Genomic DNA, 26028 nt, shown 5'->3' with positions numbered 1-26028 from the left:
TACAATAGTTAAACTCACTCTTCCGTCTTTTTTCTCTATGGTACTTGTTCCTTAGCTATTTGGACTCTCTTATAAACTCTTTTGTTCTGCAAAGGGTACCAATATATCATCTTAAAACATGTCTTTAAGCCATATATAACACAGTTCTCCTCTTCTGCTGTTGCCTCCACACTGGTGTCGTACATCACAGGAAACCTCACCCTTGACTTGGATATTTGGCTTTTCAATTCTTCCTGGAAAAAGAAACAGCAAAGTATTCATCATTTGAAAAAAAAAAATAAAGTTGTCACCACAAAGTTATGTGAGATTTGCTTCCACTATAGCTTAAAAAAAACAATCCCAAAGTTTGAAGCAGACTGTATAAAGCTGAACATTTGAACCAGGTGAGTGTCATCACCATTGCAACCAGAATCAAATGCCCAGAGTACAGAGATAATAAAACATGGGCTAAATCTTTGTTTGTTTTTATGATCTATAACAATATCAACTTTTAAAAACACAAATGCACTGAGCCAACTTATTTATAGGCCTTATCGTTTATAGTTGTTATTTTGCTTGCTCACATAACAAGCCTGTTTAGACCTAGGCTAGAAAGAATCAGTACTTTGTTACACTAAGTTTGTCTTTCGGTCGTTTTGATTTAGTCTTTTTAGTATATAGTACTAAAGTATATAATACCGATGACTAGCCAACATAATTTGTTCAGCCTACTGTGACTGTAAGTTTGAAGGTCTAGCCTTGCTTATTCGATATCACATAGCCGACCCATTTAGATTCACATGGGAAATTACAGGAAATCTTTACCAAATGAGTGTGGACTTCAAATAAACTATTGAGACTAATAGTCCCAGCATTTGTTTGGGAATAAATTAGAAGATTATGTGCCACTGTTCAATCTAGCCCAATACACACATAACACATTGTTAATTGGTGTTTAGAATGCACACTTTAGTGTTGAGAATACACTGCAGTACCCAGTAGAAGCCTATAGGCTACTCACTGTTATTGCACTTGTGTATTGCGAAACGCCAGCGTAACAACGGTTACACGTAAAGGCTTCATAATTGACGCACCCTCGTAATTGACGCACCCTCAATTATTACTAGCAACGATACAGCAGGCCACCTAAAGTTTTTGCAGTCAAGCAGAATGACATATTTTATGAGTTTGAATCCATTTCAGCTATTTGCTGACCAAATTGTGGTATTTTTCAAGATTTTAACTCCCTCCCACCAGTTGTGCACATTTTTTGGTCATTTGGAAATCTTACTCCCTAAAAATCACCAACATTACCGCAATATATATCACTACTCTCAGGGACCTGACCTGTCTGAGCTTAGAAGCTCAGAGCATAGCAAACAGCATTTAAAGTCAATGAATGTATATTAAGGCATACACTATAGTTATCTTTACAACGAATGCGTCAATTTAGGGGTATGAAAGAACTTGACACGGCAGACATTTTGTGGTCAAATTCTGCTCAATCGTACGGTGCATAAGCACAGAACCTTAAATATTTTGAGATCATAACATTTCTGAGGAACTATTCATATGAAAAATACATACAGTCGAGTGATTTGGATTTTTCCTTGATAGATATCGTTGATGAAATCCTTAAGTGCGTCAGTTATGAGCCCACCATGATACTGCGTAGCGTAACACTAACCATAATACAGTACTAGTGCCAGTGGCCTAACAATTAACCTTAATTTTACCTTCAAGTTTAAGGAATAACAGGTAGGCCAATGAAGGCAGTTAATACCTCCATTATTCTAAAGACCTTCTTGGGTGATTTACGGTTGAAATTTGCTTAGAGTGATCGTATGAAACTATGCCAAGCCCAGCAAGCTGCCGTTGCCTCTCGGTTTCGAAATTGAATTGAATCGAATTGGATTAAAATACATTAGTCCGTCGACACCGACTAAGCTACGATTATGGCGTAAATCGGGTGTCCGTATCGTTCTTAGTCCATGGGTTAAAATACCTTAGTCCGTCGCCACCGACTGAGCTGCGATAATATTTTCCTTAGTCAGTGTAAACTGACTAAGAAGCAGTGATGAAACGAAGATTTTTGCTAGTCCAGGTGCATTGACTAACGTTACATACTACTTTAACGTTAGTCCGTGGCAATATTGACTAGTTTATTTTTTCAGTGCACTGGTTCCTGTAGTTACTGAAGTAGATATCCCATGGCAGCATCAGGATATCTCCTTCTGATGTCAGGGTTGTTTGGGATGTGCTGTTACCTAATCTAACCAGTGCAGTCCATGGATACCACACCCATTCAGTATATAAGTATATAACTGTGAATGCTGAGGACTTAGCACATCCACTTTCTCTGAAAATTGACAAAACAACAGAAAATTAATGACCTTGAGTAGGCTGAAAAAGCCCTTGATGCACATACTCAAGGGCAGAAAATGGCACACCTTAGTAGATTGTTTGCTAAATAAGACTCCAAAACATTCTCTGTGCAAGGTATTAACACTCAGCAGCCATTCTGATTATGATATTGACCTCATACAACATTGTGCTACAGATAGTTTAGACTTATTCTAGGCTACTACCATAGCCATTCTGGCATTTAGGCCTAACTACTATTAGTAGTATTACAGGTATTGCATGCATTGTACTAAGATTTTGCCCTTAATTTAACACCAGTTACTTCCAAATTTCGCGAAAGTAACATAAAATATGATGACCATGTACATGTACTACTTAACAGGTTGAAGAGAAAACCCAACGAACGGAAGCTTTGGTAGGTCAAGACTTAATGACCAAATAGTTTATTGCGAAGGAAAAACTGACCAGACGTGCTCAGACGGCTGTTTAATTTAATGTATAGAAGGGCACATGCACTATGTGGTACTTTTAATCTGTGATAATACTTATATTAAAAATTCATATATATGCGTAAAAATCACCCTAGCCCCGTTGACTTACACAATAAATCACAAAAGTAATGTGGTCTCTTTGTATAGATGGAAGTTCTCACGAGCTAACCGCTAACCATCACTGGATATCTGACAAGTTGGCCTTTCACATCATTTCCATTTTGTTTAAAACCATGACCGCAAAGATTGTTTTGCTATCATAGCCTGAAGTTTTCGTCACTTACAAACTGTTACTAGTAAATGCCTCCTTGTGAATTGTAAAGTAACATCAAACAGACTACCAATATCGTATACATATAGGATAACATGAAACTTTCTGGTTCAAGGTTTACACATAAGGTTATGGTGTAACGAAGGTAAAAGGAGAGGGCCCAAATGGGAAGTAAAGGATTGCACTGTCTAGACTGAATTAGCTCCATATAAAGTCATGAGACCAAATTAAGTAGTTTCAAAGTGTTTTTCTAACTGAACTTAAAACAGTTAGTTTAATGTATAAAAACAGCGGTTGTATGTACCTACAAAGTGATGACATCATATCAGTTCTGAAACCAAACTGTTGATGAAATTGGCCTTTAAAGAGATCCACATTTTGTTTTGAGTTTGCGTCTGTTTGAAAAAAATCATGTAAAAATCAATAAAAATCAAAAAAATTAAAGAAGCAAAAAGGTTTTTTTATGGTCTTTAAATACACTCTTGCATGGTTAAATTATGTTAATAAACTTAAACTGTAATTACTTGTCTATAGATAAGTAAATGCATTGGTGTTAAAGCAGTATCAAACACAACGTGTAAGAGATGTAACATAAATCATGTTTCATTCACTTTACTTTTTTTGTGAATTTTAGCCCAACGACACCTTAGCTACCACTGCTTTAGGCTAAGCAATGCAATAATCCTTTTCGTTGCGGGATGAGCAAGGTGTCCCTGCAACAACAACATTTCCATTCATCAGTTAATTACAATGCGGACAACATTTGTTAATCGTAATGTTCCTAAATTGATGTGAGCCAACTCACTTTATATTTGCTAATATGAATAATTCTAACTGTGTAAATGTAACACGTCATAAGTGATCAAGCTAGCAGCAAATTACATTGTGACAAACCGATTATTTTACACAGACAAAAACACTTTCAAGAAATTGCTCTTGCCTTAACTTAGGAACCGAAACTCGTCTATCGTAGAATATCTCATCTTAGCATACTAGCAAAATCATTTCAAAGCATTATCAATACGTTATCATGTGAAGGAAGTCCAACAGTGTTTGTAAATTCAAGTCAATATCGCAACATCGAAAGACTGAATCTGTTGGGGACTATGCAACACTTCTAACACATGTCTAATATAAAACTAGCTTTGACGCTGCTATTCTTGGTAGGTACGTGTGGTTATGTATTTGCGCAATTTAAGCTAAAGAAAGAATAGTTATTGAGGATTAATCGGATCTAGTAGGGAACAACTGGGCTCTTCAATTTTGGCTAAGGTCAATATCAATCGAGTTTAAAATTATGTAACAGTATATAATGGGTCTGTAGTGTTTTCCCATAATGTGGAGAACATTTTCACGAGTACCTCTCGAGCAAAGCTGATAATCTGGGGTTCCACTAGAAACGCATGACATGCATTACGTGAAATGAAGCTAATCAATACATTAGAAACGTCTGCTCAATTACATAATTGCTTGACTCAAATTTATTAACTTTTAGTTTAGGTTGATTATTGTAAGACCAACCTGTGATAGTAGTCGAAAACAAATAACGTATATTTCTCATTTGAAGCGTCCAATAATCTTTCTCAGAACAGATCCGAGGTTCAGTAGACATATTTTAACATTTCAATTTGCGTTTGAAGAAATGATTCAGTGTAATTAGCTTAAATAAAGAAGTTTAGTATCATTTATTTGTAATGTTTTATTTTAGTTTTACTCGGAACGTGAGGTAAACTTTTGAACAAATGTAAAAAAAAGAAAGCTTGTATATGCGAGATTTTGAGGTTAATAACTTACATGTAGATACCCTTCTACTCGTTGTACTAATGAAGACAAGACCTACAGAAACTTGGGACTTTTTTAATAGGATGCAGGTGTACGAGTGGCTATTCAACAGATGCTCTGCAGTCTGTTGGTTTTTTTGTGTATTATTTTACAGTGGTAAATGAGAAGAAACTTCATAATACATGTGCGAATTACCTGTGCCTTTTTTCACCAAGTGAAAAACACTTGACCCGAGTCAATCAATGATAGCCTAAGCCTCTATCTTGATTATTACTGGTATTATTGCGGATAAGACAGCTAGGATCTCGGGGTTTTGTTACTAGCTTGAATATATATATATATATATATATATATATATATATATATATATATATATATATATATATATATATATATATATATATATATATATATATATATATATATATATATATATATATATATATATATATATATATATATATATATATATATATATATAGCACTGGATTGGTATTTACGTTTACTTCTCCAAGTTGGTGCTTAGGTTTACCTGAGGTGAAATGATTGGATCAACTTGAAATTTTACATCAGTATACCTTATGGTACTAGGACTGCATATCAGTCGTTATAAGTTGCTACCTACTTTTTGGGTCATTTGGCAAGGAAAAATCCAATTGGTCAAACCCTTACGGTAAACCTAAGTCTTGCTCTCAAAGTATATCCCCCAGTTGGTATATAAGTTGACCTGACGTACAGGCATCCGTAGTTTTCTTGACAGCGGCAGTAGCCTGTATTCAGTGTATACGCTCTACACTGTGTACACTGTATACGCCAGGGCTAACGCTAAAGCATACCCGTCGGCTGCATTGCATGCAACCCAATAACAGTTTCGGCTAATATAAGATGATGTGTAGTATCTGTTTCCTCTCGATGCAAGGGGACTGGGCTTGATATCGGGTCAGTCGTTCGCCGGGTAGTTTGGTTTTTGTGCCCAGGTTCTTTCCTTGTTGACTTTTTCTTAAAAAAGTACCGTTAAAACGAAAACGTCTCACCAACAACTTCAGGTAAGGTCCATGAGATTAGTCAATAAAGTTTGGTGATATTAATAACGTTGATATTGTAACGTTGTTGCATACAGCTTCACGTTATTTGTTCATACCCATATTTCAATACTATAGTCTAGAATAGCTTCTAGCCTAAAACTTGTAAGGCCTAGCCTACGTTCGGCTGTAGCCTAGGGCCATAGTCCAAGTCCTAACACTACCTTAGCATTGGGTCAAGGGTAAACTGGTCTGTAGTTTGAGCTACAAATTACTACCAACTGCCAGAGAAATTAGATTTCAAGTAGGTCAGCTTAACTTCTTAGCCTACTGTGCATGTATGTACCATATATGGCCTTAGATTTTGCTGGACAATTATGTTACTGTACATTGCCCTAATCATGACCAGATACTGTAGCATGGTGGGCTTATAATTGACGCACTTAAGGATTTGATCAATGATATCTATCAAGGAAAAATCCAAATTACTCAACTGTATGTGTTTTTCATATGTGTAGTTCCTCAGAAATGTTCTAATCTCAAAATATTTAAGGTTCTGTGCTTATGCACCGTACAATTGAGCAGAATTTGACCACAAAATGTCTGCCGTGTCAAGTTCTTTCATACCCCTAAATTGACACATTCGTCGATAAGCTAACTGTAGTGTAGGCCTTAGTATACATCCATTGACTTTAGATGCTGTTTGCTATGCTCTGAGCCTCTAAGCTCTGACAGGTCATGTCCCAGAGAGTAGTGTTCTCATATTGAGGTAATGTTGGGTATTTTAAGGGTGTAAGATTTCCAAATGGCCAAAAAATGTGCAAAACTGGGGGGAGGGTGTTAAAAGCTTAAAAAATACCACAATTTGGTCAGCAAATACCTCAAATGGATTCAAACTCATGAAATATGTAATTCTGTTTGGCTGCAAAAAAGTTTAGGTGGCCTGCTGTATCGTTGCTAGTAATAATTTAAGGTGCGTCAATTACGGGGGTGCGTCAATTATGAAGCCTTTACTATACTGTACAGTAGCTATGCCTAGATTATTATAGACTGAAGTCACCATGCAAATGTAACTTACAAGTAGCCTGTATTGAATAAAAGATGCTATAATTGCTAGAACTTTTCAAAAAGTTCTTGGAAGTCTTTACTCTCCAAAATATTCTCAGACATTCTAGACACCACTGTACTGCAAGATGTCTGAATATCCCAGTGAGGGTATCAATAAAAACAGTTAAAGGATATAATACTAGAAAATCCAGCATCAAATTTGGGCCAATGCAGAATACCTTTAATCTAAGTCTCTCAAGTGATGCATTGTGATTCAAGTGTCTTATTTATAACTAGCCAAAATTTGTACAAAATAACAATGCCATGCATCCAAAAGGTTATTGAGTCAGTACATTTCCATAATGTAACTATTACAAAAGCTGAGTGCACCTAATTAAAAGTTAACATCCTCCAAAAATCTATATAACACAAAAATTTGATAAAGCCTTCTGTTCCCTCCCTTGCATATACTGTAAGTCATTTTGTTAAGTCTATTTAGATCCATAAGTAATACCAAGTTGACTAAATGTGCAATATTCAGTGTTTAAGATCTGAGCTCTGTATTGGCCCAAACTATATTGGAGAGAAGTGTACAATAAAAATTGAAATAATGCACATCTACACTCTGACCATTTGATATTTATTTGATTGGCACTGTTAATGTTTTCTCAGACAAATTTGATGATCAACATTCTCAATCTCAAGATGAATGACAACAGCCCACTATCCAAGGGAATAACACTGTACGATGTAGCTGCCATGCAGTGAAAAAGTCAATGTTGGAACGGCAGCAATCATAGCTAAAGCACAGATGCCGTCTGGGACAGACTGATGTGGTGACCTACTGCATCATTGACAGCAAAATGGAAGATATTTTCTGAATTAACCAAAAAGTAAGTTAATATTCTGTAGGTTTGACATCGCATAAACTTGATACCATAGGACTCTATTATCTCAAATACGAGTAACATCTGAGGTAATTTATTCCAAAGTTATGGAATGAAGAAAGAAACAATCAGAACGGATGAAAACTTTTGTATGATCTGGTTAATGTGGTGGTATCTTTTCCTCTATCTCCATAGTATTTAACTACACTAGAGCTATATCCACTCACTGGTTTTTAATCTTAAAGGTCAATGCAAGACAACACCAAATTGTCAGGCTAGGTCCACATAAAATGTACATGCATATTTAAATTTTGAAATCTTTACAATTGGTAAAGCTTGAATGACTTGCAACTTTTAAAAGCACTTGCTATGGTAGGGAGCTGTTTCAGCTCCAATTGAATGCATGGCTGCATAAATAAAATGTGTAATGTTGTATACAAGGCAAGATGAATCAAGAATTAATGGGCCCAAAATGGGATGGATAAACGAATTGAAATTTACAGTGAAAATAGTATATATGAAAGGTTGTGAGATGATTAAAATATTGGCTGAATTACAGGAGATTTAGTTTTGTAAAGCAGTTCATTGTTTTCTTCATTTGTAGAGTGTGAGGTCATGTGAGGTCTATTCGGTAATCGCAGAACATTCCAAGCTATATTGCGCTTGCTATAATTGGGACCAAATCAGCATATCTTTAAGAGAAAGCTTTTCTTTTTGTACCAACAGATGGATAGATCTACAGGCTAATACAGCAAAGGATATGCTCTAATTAGAAATGCCAGGCAAGATTATCACACAGTTTACAGTGGAGTGAATACAATCATCAACCAAGCTTTTCATCATGCTGTACATAGTGGTATACAGTAGCTCCTTGTTGGGCTTATCAATTAAAAGCTTGCATAGAAGCCGATGCCAAGCAAAGCAAAAGTATGTCCTGTAAATCGCAAAGTAGATTCACACATCTCATGTATATCCTCTTGGACACAGCACATCTTTCAATGGAGTTAGGAAGTTGCTGGGAATAGTTGTTGGATTGGCACAGTAATGTAGTAGCAGTAACAGAAAACTAACTAGTTCCGGGATATGTTACACTGTTACACCATATAAAAGATAGAGGAAATTAATATTATAAGCTTGAAGCAGACAGAACCAAGAGAATGCAGACCAGTCTTCATGGGAAGTCTTCTACATATTTAACTGTATAAATGGACTCATTCTTTTGCAATGTACTTCTTGAAATATTTTAGTTTGGTGACATTGTGGCACTACATGTTTTTGTAAGTATTAGGGAACATTTGCAGCTGCTTGTCAAGAACATGGAACTTGTTATACAACTGAAGTGGTCCTGATGCTTAAGTGTTGAGGTTACTGGATATTTTGCTGCCTTACCTTGCTTTAACTGTTCTTAAATGCATTTCTCATGTTTTAAGAAGTTTTAATTTTGTATTCCAAGCAAGATCAGCAAGCCATAGTACAGTAATTTTCAACAACCACCACACAGATACTTGTGCAGGACTAAGGGTATTTGTTAAGCAGATTACTATTATCAAAATCTTTCAAACTTTTATCCCTCAAAATCTCCAGGGGTACACTGCATTGTTCCTGAACCACAGTTTCACAATTCTACAAGTTGGGTTCAGGGGTTATGCTATGGGAAAAGTTTACAATGTTAGGCCTGACTTAATTACTGAAAGCTTGTGGTCTTTTATTACACCAAGAACCAGTTTATTCTTTAAACAAAATTAAATTATTTCCCCTCAAAATTGAGGGGAGTGAATACAGCAAAGGCACATGCAACTAGCACCAATGTCATGGAAACCTAGTGCAGCCCAATGAAACATACTGTAAAACCACAACATTTGTAACTATAGGTATGAAATTGTGCAATCCAAGGGTATTGTGTATAATTTTGTCCCTCCAAGCATGGAAACTCCATGATATTGTGGTAATTTGCATTGGTTACGGTATTGGATACATGTGCCTATACTGGTAAGTCTAGATAACTACTTGAGGTATAAGTTAGTTCCCAAAATGTTTCTCATGTATGAGAGAGGTCAGTAAATTGAGGTAATGTAATAGTGCAAGTATCCTGGTTTATGTGAAATAAATCTTGTGGAAAATATAAACTGGGATTGAAAATACAATCAACTGCTTGAATATGATTGTACAATTTTTATTGTGTCTCTTCTTTTAATATCATGCTAATCTCCACTACTGTATGTGTTTGGTAATAAGCCAGATTTCTGGGTAGAAGTTTTAAAAAGCAAATCGTCAACAATTTTTGATGAATTTTAAGCAATCACATTTACTGCATCTATCTCTGTTTATGTTTTGAGTCAGCAACACAGTATACTGTACAGTAGTGTACAGAAAGGGACACTTTCTGTTGTATTCCTGATCAATTGAAAATTGTTTGTTGTTTGACTGTTTGTAGCAGTATTCCTCTGAGGAGTGAAAAAAAATAAACATACAGTGAACAATTGCAACTGCGCGTGCATTTATACATTACTTAAATTATGTTCTGATGAAATTCATGTAATATTCACTGTCGATTTTAGTTCAAAACTGCCAGTATACCATTAGTTCCTGAGCCATAATTTTTTTGCTTTAAAAATCTGGCTTTGAGTGTATAGTATTTTGTCAAAAACATAAAAGTGGAAGGGCTGCTTATCATCATTCCCTGAACAGGCTTACCCAATTTGTTAACTATAATGGTAACATATCAAAATGTCTGGGGACTTGCCACAGTGCTGACAATTTTCAAATATTTCCATGGTTCCACCAGGGATGTTAGAGATGGACAAACAACATTTGAGCTTTCTTTAACGTTTGTTTTGTGCCGACATTAATACTGTTTTTGGTCCAATACTAATACCTAAATAGGGTGACCGGACAAAATCCCCCAGACAAAGTCCCCCTAGGACAAAATCCCCCAGAGCCAAAATCCCCCTGGACAAAATCCCGCTAGGACAAAATCCACCCAAGCCAAAATATCCCCAAGCTATAAAAAATCCCATCAATTCTTTACAAAAATGCGTCATCCCGGTCCCCGGTATCGTCATCCAGTACCGTCATCCGGTACCCTCACCAGTATTTCCATTGGTACTCTCAGTGGTTCCTGGACCAGTACTCCGAGCATACCCCGACCGGTACCTTAATAGTGAGCCTGACAGTTACCCCCACCGGTGCTCCTCCCTGACCAGTACCCTGGACTGTACCCCGGCCGGTACCTCGACCGGTATCCCAACTGGTATCCTGAAAGGCACCCTGACACATACTCTGACACGTACCCTTACTAGTACTGGTACAATAAACAGTAATTTGACCAGTACCTTGACCGGTCCCTTAAATGTCACAACATGGAGGTATATCCCATGGCCACACTAACAGGTAGCCTTGCAATTACCCTCAATGAACTCCGGACCAGTCCCCTGACCAGTATCCGGACTGGTATCCTGACCAGTACCCTAACCAGTACACTGAGTGGAACCCTGACTGGTAGAGTGACCAGTATGATGACCGGTACCCTGACCAGTCACATGACCAGTACCTTGACCGGTACCCTCACAGGTACCCTAACAGGAGCCCTCACAGTTACATTCGCCAGTACCCTCACTAGTACCCTGACCAATCCCCTGAACGGTACCCTAACCAGTGCAATGTCCCATGCCTTGACTGTCACACCTGGGCCATCGCTGGTTGTTGCAGGCAGGCTTTGTATGGGTCAGTGGGATATTGTCTGGGGGGATTTTGTCCGGGGGATTTTGTCCTAGAACCCCTAAATATCACTCAAAACGGATAATGGTACCAGACGGTACCTGTACGTTGTCTGCTAGATTCATACGATGTCAAAAGGCTAGAACATGCACTATAATACTGTTATCAGTCGTCAGTAGGTATATACCACACTCATCTCATATCAGTTTTTGTTTCTTATGTCATAACAGGCAGTGGCGGAGCGTCCATACAGTCAGGCGGGGGGGGGGGGCGGACTCAAATGGGAAGCTGGCGCCCTTTTCAGCTATTCAACACTTTTTACTTATTCGAGATTATTTACTTTTTTATTGCGCTCTCATCTACCTATTGACATTTGTCACATTTTGTTGGCGATGACACCTATACCTAAAGGGTCATTTCCGGCGATATAGGGAGTATCTTTACTCAAAATATTTCTGTACGCTCTGCGCCAACCTGTGGTGGCGCTCCGCTTAGATAAAGTCGAAAGCGCCCGTACAGACCTTTCTCGCCCCTCTGACCAATATCCCTAGCTCCGCCACTGGCTCCCAATCTTCTTCCCCGTCAATCCGTCTAGTGTCCCCCCCCCCTTCCCCAACCGAACCTCGTATGTTAAAGGAATATCTAATGATTAGAGACACTTATTCTAATGTTAAATCAGCAAAGAGCAAGCAATAATGATTTTAGCACTAAGATTTTTTTTTAATTTCTCAGTTACACCGTCATTTAACTTCCCACTCAATCTTACACTCCCTGATACTCTTCCATCCCAATGTAGGAAACTTCATCGTTACACGCAGCACGCAACGATCTTTGTTCTACTTAATTGATCCTAACTGAGTCTTTCAACTTAAAAGCATATTTTTTTCCAAATAGATTAGTGAAAGTTACACAGTTTAATAAATTAGAAGCATCTCCTTGTTAAAGAATTGTATTATCGGCGTATAGTCTTCCGATAAGCGTAACTTAGGTTTGAAAGAAATCAATGGGAGCAGGCAGTAATGATATTAACTTACATATATATATATATATTTTCAAATCTCTTATTGAACGAATTATTAGCCCCCTGGTTACATCGTCATTTATCATCCCTCCCCCATCCTGCCCTACCCTTCTTCACCTCACACACTCCGCTCTATAGGGTTAAAAGAAATCAGCGAGAGCAGGCAGTAATGAAATTTACTAACATTAATGAATTTTTTAAATCTCATTTAGGACAAATTATTAGGTCCCCCGGTAACATCATTTACCCCCCCCCCCAATTCTCCCCTTCCCTTCCTTTCAATCACCGCTTCTCTTACACCTAATACATGAGATATCCTCGCAAAGCGTGATGAACTAGGTCCCTCATTTATCTAATGCGTGGAAGGAACTCGAAACTTATCCGCCTTTCTCCAGGAAAAGAGTTACAGTACCTATTACCCAGACTTTTAAAAATAGCTTCCCTCCTCATAAAACGTGATGATCTATGTCTCTCATTAATCTAAAGCATGGATGAACTACCAAATTTAAGCATATTACAAAATTTTTCCACAAAAGAGCTACGGAACCTACTACACACAAATTATGTAAATGTCACTAAACGGCATCCGTAGGGACATCGTTTTTTGGTCCACATTTGAGTTTCCATCATATCTTTAATCTGCTTTTCATACATATCTTTTATTGTGATTGTTATGATGACCACATCTAAGGACTTTTGAGTCGTATTATTGTATCCAGTGGAATTGTCTCGCTGAGATATAAAAGGATGACTTTTCCGTATGTTTTCACGGTAGGCCCCTCTGTTCAAGGTCAATGCACGACTATAACATTAGGTCCACTAAGTGCGGATATTGGTCTCCATTTGCCACTATTGCAGTAAACCCAACCGAGCAACGTGTCTACGGTGTCTCTTAAAAGACAATATTATTAACAAATTCGAAAAGGATTTTTAATCTCTTTGGTGTCATTTTAAAAGTATTTCTGATAACATTACGTACAGAATTCTTTTATATGAGAAAGGTACATATGAGAAACATGACAATGACCGTGATAAAACCAATTTCAAGATTACTAGCGATCAATTCGCTCAATTTGTTTCAAAAAATGATTGAAAAGTGATATGAATTCCTCCTCATTCATTCTTTTTATTTGAGCATGTTGAACGCTTGTGATAACATGTCATTACGAATCATTGCAGACGCTCACCCAAACCGTTAAAAAATACCCTCCCTCTCCCCCCTTCTCTTCCTACACTGAGCTCCCAACAGTGGCGGAGCGTCAATACAGTCAGGGGGCGGATGCCCCCCCCCTCAACGGACTAATATGGACTGCTGGCGCCCTTTTCAGCTATTGATCACTTTTTTTACTTATTCGCGAGTATTGACTTTTTTATGGCGCTCTCATCTACCTATTGACATTTGTCACATTTTGTTGGCGATGACACCTATTTATTCTTCGTTTATCTGCAAATTAGCAAGGCCCGGAAAGGGTCATTTCCTGCCATATAGGGAGTATCTTTACTCAAAAGATTTCTGTACGCTCTGCGCCAACCTGTGGTGGCGCTCCGCTTAGATAAAGTCGAAAGCGCCCATATAGACCATTCTCACCCCCTCTTACCAATACCCCTAGCTCCGTCACGATAACAGGAGTGACTTTCCATATGTTATTGGTAGGAAATTGCAGGAATTATTGGAATCCTCAATGAAAACTATACGTAGGTAGTCTTGTTTGCGTGGGGATTGAGTTGTGTAGGTGTTACACAAAAATGTAGATATGCTTTCTTTATTCTTGTGGAAAGCCGCTTTCACTTTGATATCAGATAAACCTGTGGTACATGCAGTGACGTAGCCAGGATTGTTCCAGTGGAGGGGGTGGGCGCTTGGGGGGGGCTTGAACAATTCCTGGGAGGGCGTCTTGTTACTACCTGAGTGGAGTGCCACCATATGGGTTGGCGCTCAGCATACGGGAAATTTTCAGCTATAAAGACCTCCTAGATCGTTAGAAATAACACTTCCCAGGCCTTGTAAGCTGCTCTAAAGTTTCACAGCATCCTTTATTTTGAGATCCCCATGTCTTGATATGGTCATCAAATAGTTTAGAGAAATAGAAGAAAAAAGACAATCTGGTAAGTTGCTTTGAAATATCATGACATATCTCGGCCTATGCGCTATGTCACGTCAGGTTTTTCAGCAACTATAGCCTACTGCCGGTCCGCGGTCGAAGGGTCGTTCATGAGTGGTCATAATGGAGATTCGATACCATGCAGACCAATGAATGATATATTTTTCGCACAGTCTTGCAAGGATTAAAGAAATGGCTCCTTACATAGTTGGCATGATTCAAATTCATCCAGTGCAAATTCATCCAGATGCAAATTCATCAATATAATTGGTCGAGAACTTGCTAGAACAGTAAGCTGTCTGAATTAGCATCTTCAGATCGAATATGGGTTTGCTGAGTTAGGGAGCAATATGTTCGAAGTACAAGGACCAACCAATGAACACATTTTAACATAAGAGGCAGAGATAAGACACTTTAGCAGAAATCATTATGTCTTCTTTCTGTTTATTACTGATAAATGCAAATATTTTCATTAAAAATCAATATGAAATTTCATGTTACTTTCAGAAATATATAAACAAAGCAACTTCAACAACTTCAGCTCATTCACATTCATGCTATCAGCTAGAAAATTCACCATGAGGCACATTTTCTATGAGGCATTGATGTCAATACCACTGACATAACTTGTGCTATTCAAATGGATAAAGGGCTTGGTCAAGTCATGAATAAGGCTCTGCCCCATATATTGCACATGTACAAAAAGGGTTACTGCTGTAAATGCAATACTTATTGATGGGGGAGAGGGGGGGGGGGGGGAGATGTGGTAACATGTTGAAAAGACCACATCTTTTAATTTGTCATTTTTCTTTTGAACATATGCAAATGCTAGAAATGAAAGCACTTGGAAATTTCTTAAAGAGATAGGCAGTTGTTGCCCTTGCACTGCTTTGAAGTCTGCACCACTGTAAATATTGTTGAAGAAGTGGAGTTCTGCGAATCTTTTGATAGTCAAGTAATAAATTTTTCTTTCACTGTTTGTTAAACAGCTCCTAGCAGTAATATGCATTTGCACGACATTGTATCTGAGGTTCATTATGTAACCGGTGTTTTCTACATACAGTCAAATTAAAAACCAATGTTAAACTTGTTCACCTGCAATGGTCTAAATTCAGAAAGTACATTAATATCATAACTCTTTTGCATGTTGTATAACGGTACTGAATTTGAAGTGCATTATATTTATCAATGAATATAGCAATGTTTTGGGTAAAAGCAATTAAAGCATCCACTTGAACTTCATGTTTTCCTTGCATTGTTTGCTACTTCCTCCTATCTAGATTCGAAAGTGACATATAGATAAATGCTCAATACCTCAAACAACATTATTTAACCTTGTTTCCCACAAAAAATGTTCTGTCCCAGTTTCTGTAAACTACTCGGGATAAATGGAGGGGTGGGGGGGGGAGGTGTTGGACAGGTTGGGAAACTAAATATTTGACAGATGTTGTATTTGACAATAAAATTCACCTTCCAAGGAAGTAATACAGTTCTTTAAGTGGCATTTTATGAAGGACCTACAGTATGTAACGATAGCAGAATTGGTTATTGCCTCCTGCTGAAATGTCCAATAAAGACTTGCAGTATTGGAATGTTCATCAGATTCCTCATTTATAGAAACATCTGTGTTTATTGAAACTTTCCTAGGATGTTGCCAACAAGATGCAGTTGAAGTCTACTGTACCTTGTTGTCAAAGGTGGAGCTCACAAAAAGTCCTATCAACTAGTCTTATTCAAGCAGTGGCAACATATGGGAAAAAAGAAAAGCAAAATATGGTACAATTTTGTTACTATTATTTTGAACTATTTATCCCAACACCCTATCCTCCTTTTAAGACTTTTGCAAGCTTGTAAACCAGTTACAGCACTCATGCAACATGATATGACAAAGGTTCATTGCCAGAACATGAAACTAGCAATTTGGAGTAAATTTGTTAAAAGAATGATGAAGTTAATACACTGAAATATTGAATGGGGCTCAAAAGAGCTTAAGAAGTCTTTTGAGGTACATTACTTGTTCTGATAAACATATTAATTGCCCTAAGATTCAGCTATTAAAGCAGCTACTAGTCAGATACTAGATAGTATGGGATCATGAAGGTTTTCAGATTTTACCTATATTGGCCTCAATAACCTTTGACTTGGCTAAGAGCTCAGCACATGATACACCTGCATACAAACTTCCATTCATCATTCCAATATTGAACTATCATGTTAACATGGCTTTCAGTTTCAGATATCTAGTTATCTCACATGGGCTTCTGCTATACTGTTTATAGAATAGTACTCAATGTCAGAAACCTATATGCACTACATATGACTACCAACTTTTCCTTGTTGAGTTAGATGCTCTATGTTACTCTACTGACCTTGAGTAGCCTTGACCCTCAATGAAGCCAACACCTACTGAAAATTCCAGTATAAATATAAAATTAATGAAATGATTCAGAAAATACTTTAACAGAAAGGAAAACTATTCTAAACACTTCTGTTCATACTGACCTCAGCGTAAACAATTTAGAGACCAAGAACATATGGTATAATAACTATTAGCTAACATTTCTTCCTTCTACTCTGCAATTTTGAGAGAACAATAAGCAAAATTGATACTGGCAAATGTAACATGGCAACAATCACAATAATTCACAAATGATGATGACATCAGAAAAAGTAGCAACCATGACAATGATGATGATTTGAAAATCTTAATGAGCAATCCTAAATGTAACTAGAATTTCACTTTTAGTAGAGCAGGGTTCTCACAAGCACGTTCTAACCTGGCGGTGGTCGTGGTTTGAATATGATTTTGCCTCTCCCTGCATGGTTTGAAAGTTGAGCGCCCGGCCTGAACATTTTTGAACCAGGAAAAGCTTGCTGCCACTTATCTGGTCCGAAAAAATTATAGCATGAGGTAAATTTCCTCCTGGGTGCATAATTATCATAACAGTTCAAGTATTTTTACCAAAGGTGATCATATTTGAATATCTGGAGTCGGCTCGGACTTGAAGGGTCTTGGATTTGGCTCATACCAAGTGGGCTCGGACTTGGCTCAGACTCTGGCTAATTGGACTCGACTACAGCTCTGCCATAAATATAAAGAGATAATGGATTGTTAATAATTTATTATATGATGTTGAGAAGGTAGAGACTTAGAGAGTACTCCTAAATGTAATGGATAGCATTAAACTCTTCGTTTCACTAACAAAAGGATTCTCAAATACAGTACTAGCAACATTACAACTAGAATAGTTGATTACCAATACGCTGCAGTGAAGTAAAGGAGTTTAATAAAGAGCATCCCTCAATGTAATGACTAGGATGAAACTCTTAGTTTCACTAACAAAAGTATACCACATGCAGTACCAACATGGGGGGGGGGAGGATGCCCATTACATTGAGGGTCCACTAGACTTAAGGTTTGCTAGACCCAACATCCCCATTGTGGGAAGCATTATTGAGCATCTATTGGCATTAATTGGGTAACTGAAGTATTAAAAGACCTTGGTGTCTCCCCTCCCAGCAGTATAACAACTGGAATAATGGATTGGTGAAACAATGTTTTATTTGATACAGTGAAGTAAGGGAGTTACATGAATAATAGTTAATGCAATGAATATGATTAAAATCTTTGTTTTACTAACGAAAATTATTCTCAAATACAGCAACATAAGAATTTGTATAAATGGATTATTAATAATGAATTTTATGATGCTGTGAAGGAAGAAAATTCATTAACAAATTTTAATTTGTATGCTGCATGTCATATACCTGTCCAGAAACTAAAAAGAAAAATTCAAACTCATAGAATGCACCGTACCTGGCTCCAAGCAATGACATATAAATCTAGTCCTCATTATATCTACAAAAGTTGTTTGTCCAATTTTAATCGAAAGCCTTTCCTTTCATTGAAAATTCTGATCTTCAGTAAAAATATTCTTCTGTCTGCAGATTTTATTGATGACAGTACTTCCTTCTCTTGTGGAGAAATTCCATCAGCTCTTGTTAACCTACAATGAACCAAAACAACATTTCAATCATATGTCAAAGTTTCACTGAAGTACATTCCATGTAAATATTTTTCTAAAGCCTCACATTTTGATATTGACATTGTTGCAAAAGGTACAAATAAACACATCATAATCAAGGTTAAAATGTGATGCTTCACAATCCTACCTACAATTCATTCCAGCCTGCCAGATGGCAGATTTACAGTACATTTGGTTTTCAAAGACTACACATAAAGTCATTTCAATTCGGATAACATTTTATGATGGTGTAAGTAGCAAAGTAAACCAAAAGGTTTGGCAGTGGACTTGGTGGGAAGTGGAAAGTCTTTCTTACATTACTTTGTTAGCCGTTGCCTTAGATCGTTTACAGTTTTTGAAAATAAACAGCAAATTTTCATCATCTTTGTTCGTGTTGAAACTTAGTACAGTAAATTTATATTATGTATAGTGTGTGTTGATCAGACTTAGAGGGTATTAAAGGGAAGACTTTAGAAAACTAACTTCAGGTAATAGGGATTTAAAATATATCTCACAGTCAATACTTACTGAATATTAAAGACAACTGGGATGTTTGCAATATATGCTTGTGGGAGCTCCTTATTTCCATATAAGCCATTTCTCTCTGCATCCCATGGTCAGCATGAACCAGCAGCTCAAAGTTACAGTATTTTGATATCCTGTGTCGACCTTGAAATTGCAGCCCTGTACTTCTTGCAATAAAGTGGAGCATATCTGCTGTGGTGTTCTCATTCTGCATTCATGCATTCCTCAAATTGTGCCAAATTTGAGCCATCTTTTCTGACAAGAGAATGAACATAAATAAGTCCAGATAATTGTTTCATAAATTGCAAGTGGAAGTCTTGACAGTGCAGTTCCCTATTTGATGTCAATACTTAGTGTACATGTTGTCCAATATTCATGTCAGTTTAGTTAATTTAGCTATCACTTTTTTCATGGAAACCGCATATGCAACAATTGAGAAAAATGCCACACTACTAAGTTTGAATATTGATCTATTATTTGGTATGTAAGTTGTACCCAGGAATTTAGCATGCAATCACTTCATAGTATTCATGCATGGTTCAATGCCTCATCCCGCATGCAGTTCATTTACTAAAAAATTGCATGCACCCTAGACTATGTATACCGGTACATTTAGTCCTTCAACGTATCATTTCGGGTTTAAGCTCAGGACTACTCGTGTACACAGACTTTGGCATTATGACTGAGTTCATTTTTAATGTTTGGTTTCAATGATGTTGAAACTTTCCACTCACGATGGCATATGTGTGCGTGTGCATTGGTAGGAGTACTGTGTTTGTGATCCTAGCTTGTAAACACAGTTTCTCATGACAGTAAGCTTTATTGGACAGATCTCATAGTTGGTACAGTATGTATGTATAGATGCATCACAAGTACAAGAAGCCTATTGTTTTTGGTGAAGGTCAAAGGTAATTTAGGTAAAAATGGTCAAATTGTGAAAACTCAATTTGAAGCATGGATAGATCTATTTATTGGTATGTCTAGGCCAGTGGTTGGGTCAACAGGGCAAACTTGTGAAAACCTTATTTAAACCATGCGTCTCAAAGCAGGGTACACTAGCTTGCAGAGATATATAATGTTTAGTATCATGTTATATCGCTACAGAAGGCTTTCAGTGGTCTTTTTAGATCCCCAACTGTCACTTTGAAAATGTTGTTTATCACAGTTCTCAATAGTTTTTTGCTGTATATTATTAAGATACAATAAGATGTACATGCAGCCTACACATATACAGTAGCACACATGTCAGATTGACAAATTCATAAAATGAAACTTATTACATAATGGAAACCATGTGCAGTGCAGTTTGCATAATGGTGATCTATTTATACACCCAACCAGCTAGTATCGGATCATAGCAACATGTTACCACATGTATGCATATAAGTGTTTTGTCACACAGTACAGTGCTAACATCATACAAGGGAGTTTTATTTGTTCCATAACAACTCTGATCATAATAGCCTGTTCGTGCAGGGAGTTGTAATGGAACAACTCCCTGGTTTGTGCTACAGTATGGACATGAGAACTATCTAGTGCCTGTTGAACATTGGTCTTGTGCATTTTCATGTTACTTACTAACACCAAATTACTGCACAGAGATGGTCATTTTTAAAAGTATGAAAACTGAATACAATCAAGAGCTTTTATTTGGACATGATACCCAATATGAAACTACTTTAGTTGCACATACTGTATGTATGCTGGTTTTTATCATGAATGATTTTTATAGGAGCCATGAATTTATTTTTTATTTTTTATGAAGTAGGTCTGGATTCCCTTGGCATTATAACCTGATTGAAATTTAACCTCTGTGATTTCACTAATATGTGAGACCATTGATCAACCTAATTAATAGCTTTTAATGATGAAGACACTGATAACAATTTCATAACTCATTAGTGTGAACACAATGCAAGGTTCAATGAGGTACTGTTTATTTCCTTAAAATGCATAGCTGGTGGTTTTTCAACATACTCTAATCCTTTCAAATATGTTACATTGAATCTTTACACTTTTCCATTGATATATCACAGACTGTGTTTTTTTTGTTATGGGACTCCGTAAAACTGGATCAAACCTAGCAAATTTTGGACAAGGAATTTGCTCTTTTTGCAAAAACTCCTAAGTGCTCAAGTGACTGTACAGTAGGTCACCCTGTGAAGGCATTGTGGGACTTTGAGGAATACTTTCGATCAAGCTATTACTTCAGCACTAGTAACACTACCCACATCATAACGTTAATATCAAAATGCGTAAATTACTTAGCCATGATTGCGTTGTTATTCTAAAATGAATACTCAATTGTTTACCTTCAGCCATGATTCATCCCATAGGTGCAGGGGGAAAAAACTCATGTTACAATACAACAAATTGTTGTACACTGCTACACTGAGGCCCTATGTGACTTACTGTAGTTCTCTGAATCAGAACCAATGACACACCACTACTACTGTACGCACACGGCTTAGTGATGCACACTAACACCAGAATATTGTGGGTATGAATATTGTACTGAGACGGCAAACGTTTTCACATTTTTTACTTTTGTAACTCGTTTATGGAATCTGTCAGGCCCTTTCTTTTACTGTAGTGTTCCGTTTGCTTGTGTATCTGTTTTTGTGGAGTTGTGACTTTCTGACTGCCTTATTTTATGGTAGAGAGATTGAGACATACCCAAAGATTTATATTTCGTGAAATGGTTCAAAATTGCATCGCACGAATGCAAGTTCTTTCATACTCCTAAATTGACACATCTGTCGATGAGCTTACTGTAGTGAAGGCCTTAGTAAACATCCATTATCGTTGGATGCTGTTTGCTATGCTCTGAGCCTCTAACTTCAGAAAGGTCAGGTCCCAGAGATTAGTGGTATTAATTATATTGAGGTAATTTTGGTTATTTTTAGGGAGTAAGATTTCCAAATGCCCCAAAACATGCACAAAAACAATTTGATCAGCAAATACCTGAAATGGATTCAAACTCATGAAATATTTAACTCTGCTTGGATGCAAAAAGTTATGGTTGCCTGCTGTATAGTTGCTAGTACTAGCTACAGTAGTAGTAGGCTAGTATATAGTAATAGTTGCCCAGCTAGTACTAGTAGGCCTAGTAATATTTGGAGGTGCGTCAATTATTAAGCCTTTACTTTAAAAGATCTGGAAGATCACCAGGCTGCAAAATGTGTAGGTTGACCAGTCTGTTACAAGTATATACTTTAATTTATGTATCACATTTATATTCCGAGTATCAGCAAAGGCAGTAGCAGGCAGCTGTGATTTACCATAGCCAGTAATACTGATAGGTCCAATTTAGGGCTAACGTTAGGCCTAGGCTAGTCTACTCTAACTCTAACCATGGTCTTAATTTATTTGTGTTCAGCATGAAGGTATTTACTCTAAATGTTATTAATATATCAGGAACACTTTTAAGGAATTTACTCACAATGCATATACTCCACCAAAGTCCAAAAGCCAACTTCAAATGGGCAACGTTTACGGTAACCTGCGGCACTTTCCTTTGTAGACTACATGGCTAGGCCACATAAAGTAACGTTGAATGTAGGCTATTGGGATAGCAACGATACGATCCGATCGACTGCCCTGCCACCGAACACAGAAAGAACTGCTTATGTGTGGGGGCGTTGTTTCGTTACGTGTAAATTTGCCAGTTAAAATAGAAACTCTTATTTTCTTAAATATCCCAAATTAATGGAAGAAAAAGTACAATTACGAAGATTTCAGTGTAATTAGAGGAACAACAATATATATACATATAATATATATATATATAATAATAATATATATATATCAACATATATACCATGTTCGTAATTCTGTTATATACCCTTCGGAATTACCTCCACTTTTGAGGGGAAATTTTACCCTTTAAATGAACGATTTTTTTTTGTAACTTCGGAATTGAAAAGTTTATGAATTTTTCTCTTAACTCGAAATAATCATTCCTCAAAGGAAGTGAAATTGATTGAACAAGAAGACCCTAGACTTAGGTTTACCTGGTGTCAGGTAAACCTATCCCCGAGGTAAACCTAAGTCCCAGCTACCATGCGTTGAAGTAAACAAATATACCAATGTATATATATATATATATATATATATATATATATATATATATATATACAGCCGGTGTCATAACGTTATAGGTAGAAAATGGATACTCGTTCAGTTTGCATGTGCCGAAGCCTTTGTCTGATCAGGAGTTTTGATAAAATAGAGGAGAAAAAAGAGGAGGAAGGGAAAAGAAAAAGAAGTAAAATCAGAAAAAGGAGAAAAGGAGGGAGTGTAAGAAAAGCGCTAAGACACCGCGAAGAGAAAGAGGAACAGTGACATAATTACAGTGCTGATCCGTATTATATACACAGGGTAGCCAGTGACGGATCAAGGATTTCGAAAGGGGCGTTCGTCTCGCCCTACCCTGTACACTAACAACTTTATTTTTGACGTTTCCATTGTTCCTCTCTCTATAATGTATATATATATATATATGTATGTATATATATATATATATGTATATATATATATATGTATATATAGATAAATATATATATATATATATATATATATATATATATATATATATATATATATATATATATATATATATATATATATATATATATATATTTATGTATATGTTATATATGGTCTATCATACGCGTGTGTGTGTGTACGGACGCCTTAAACAATTGTACAATTGTGCTATGAAACCAACTGTGGCTGATCTCGAACTCGACCGAGTCGTCCGGGAACATGACGCATTTCAGTATTAGACCAGGATCTATATGCGAACTGCACTAGACATATGTCCTCGTACAATGAATTTGAAAATATTTTACGCATGCAATTTGAGAACTGAGCACATCTCCTGTGAAAATCATGAAGTGGTTCCGAGGGTATATCATGGGCGGGGGGGGGGAGGGACGCACCCATCACTTCTTGATCGAGATTGTTCCCATCTGCATAAAAACGCACGCCCCACAAACCTACGCCCCACCCCTCTAATCGTTTCCCGATGTGTTACGAAACTTAATTAATGACCTTCGCCCGTAGTACCAAGACCTTGACAAACTACGGCAACACACCAAGTTATCGATAACAAGTCGTTCCCGTTTTCGCGTAGTGGCGAATGTGCACTTATGGCGAAATTGAGCTAGACATTGTTCCTAATTATTTCGAGGTTGAAGAATCGGTTCAGCCGGGTTTGAAGTTCTAAAACTGTCAAGTTTTGTCGTTTTTTTGTGACTGATTTTTGACGAATGTCCACCTGAGGCCCACTCTCGTTTTCACATACTGACGAATACTTTAGTCATTATAGCCACTCAGTAACACAATTTGTCTTAAGTCCATGTGTTTTTGCATAACGACAATTATTACCCTTTGGAACAAGCCGAAAATAACAACCATGTCATAATGATTTGAGAACCAACTAACTGCCATATGAAAACACCCAGGATAATGCGAATGTAATATCTTTATTACTTCCACCTCGTCTTTTCATTGATTAATGCATCATTTCATACACGATAGTATAACTCGTGAAAACAGGATCGCCAGTGGGTCAACAATAATATACCTGGATAGTAGATTAGTGTTATGATTGCAGTAGATTCGATGATTGTATCTGTTGCGCGATTAGCTATAGAATGTAGAATGGAGTAACGCTATTTATCTCTACTGAATCGGTGCAACAGTGTTAAATTAGAGCTGTGTGTAAATGAAACAGGTGGTGTAAGTCACAGACGGACATTGATGACAATGGGTGTAACTCGTATAAAAAATGATGAATAAATCACGTAAATTTAAATTGTGACCGCAAAGACTACAATACTTAGACCAAGGTTAATTAATTTAAGCAATTCTTAGTGTAAGTCTAATCATACCTAAGGATTAAAGGGAAGGAATCACAAACCATCATAATGAGCTTATATCACACCGAGATTCTAGTGATGAACTTATCCCTAAAATATGTAAGTCCATTATCTTGCACGATACGGGAGTAAATTGGTTTTTTAAAGTCGTGACATGGAGCTATTTTGTTGTGCCAATGTTTAATGTCATAGTGCCAATTGACATGGTGGGGGAGGGGGGGGCGATATCATGTAATCTTTTGTATTTCTGTCTCCTATTCAATGTGAATGTGAACAGTTCAATAACCAAATACCAGTATTATGACAAATTAAAACATGCAAACACCAGCTCATTTTCACTTTCGACTTTCTCCAGTCTTCAGTTTCATATATAAAGAAACGTTAAAATTGTAACAACTCCCTTAAGAAGTCTGGTTTCTCTTAGCTGTTGGCGGCTTTGCTCATCACGAGCATTACTCTAGCCTAACTTATAACTACCTATATGTAGCTTAATAATACCTAGTAACATAGTTGAAGGTCACACACTTTTACATGAAACTTTGGAAGGTACTAGTATAGTTTATTCTTAAGTAGTTTCTTTGCTACAAAGGACTAGGAGCAAGGGGGGGGGGGGGTAGACCGAATTACTAGAACATCTGTATATCAACCTTCAGATTTGACAGAACCTTAGATGTTTTCTTCCACAGGCTGAAAAGTCCAGGATCATAGGGGAAGTTATACCAGATTTTTTGGAAAAATAAACCAAGCCAGAATATGGACACACAAACCAAATGAACATCATCAAATTGATACACCCTCAGCCCTGGGTACCATACATTGGGATTGTTAACCCATAAGTCTGCTCTACATAATAAAGGAGAAGGCACTTACTGTTCCAGAAAGGAAGTTGCAAGCCACTCGAAGAATCCAT

The 26028-nt window shown here is 37.0% G+C and overlaps 1 protein-coding gene and 2 long non-coding RNA genes across 6 annotated transcripts; 1 reads left to right on the top strand and 2 right to left on the bottom strand.

Moving 5' to 3' along the window:
• On the bottom strand, positions 1-26028 carry LOC139982990 (uncharacterized). 4 transcript variants are annotated; one of them, XM_071996317.1, is made up of 4 exons: positions 25989-26028; positions 3410-3500; positions 2247-2338; positions 1-233 (listed from the first exon to the last, which is right to left on the bottom strand). In XM_071996317.1, the coding sequence occupies exons 1-4, from the start codon at positions 26026-26028 to the stop codon at positions 112-114; spliced, it is 345 nt and encodes a 114-aa protein (XP_071852418.1). In that variant the 3' UTR covers positions 1-111. The 4 variants fall into 4 exon arrangements, 1 of the variants encoding a protein (XP_071852418.1); XR_011798457.1 differs by having other exon boundaries at positions 1716-3500; positions 25989-26021; XR_011798458.1 differs by having other exon boundaries at positions 1763-3500; positions 25989-26021.
• On the top strand, positions 5336-10081 carry LOC139982997 (uncharacterized). Its single transcript, XR_011798463.1, has 3 exons — positions 5336-5933; positions 7629-7849; positions 8570-10081. It is a non-coding gene; the product is annotated as an uncharacterized lncRNA (long non-coding RNA).
• Positions 15403-19773, bottom strand: LOC139983000 (uncharacterized). The gene is made up of 3 exons (XR_011798467.1): positions 19237-19773; positions 18501-18690; positions 15403-17765 (listed from the first exon to the last, which is right to left on the bottom strand). It is a non-coding gene; the product is annotated as an uncharacterized lncRNA (long non-coding RNA).

The sequence above is a fragment of the Apostichopus japonicus genome, chromosome 16 (genome assembly GCF_037975245.1).
Source record: "Apostichopus japonicus isolate 1M-3 chromosome 16, ASM3797524v1, whole genome shotgun sequence".
Taxonomy (NCBI): Eukaryota; Metazoa; Echinodermata; class Holothuroidea; order Aspidochirotida; family Stichopodidae; genus Apostichopus; species Apostichopus japonicus.
Note: the sequence above shows the minus strand (reverse complement) of the source record. Positions and strands in the feature narration are given on the sequence as shown.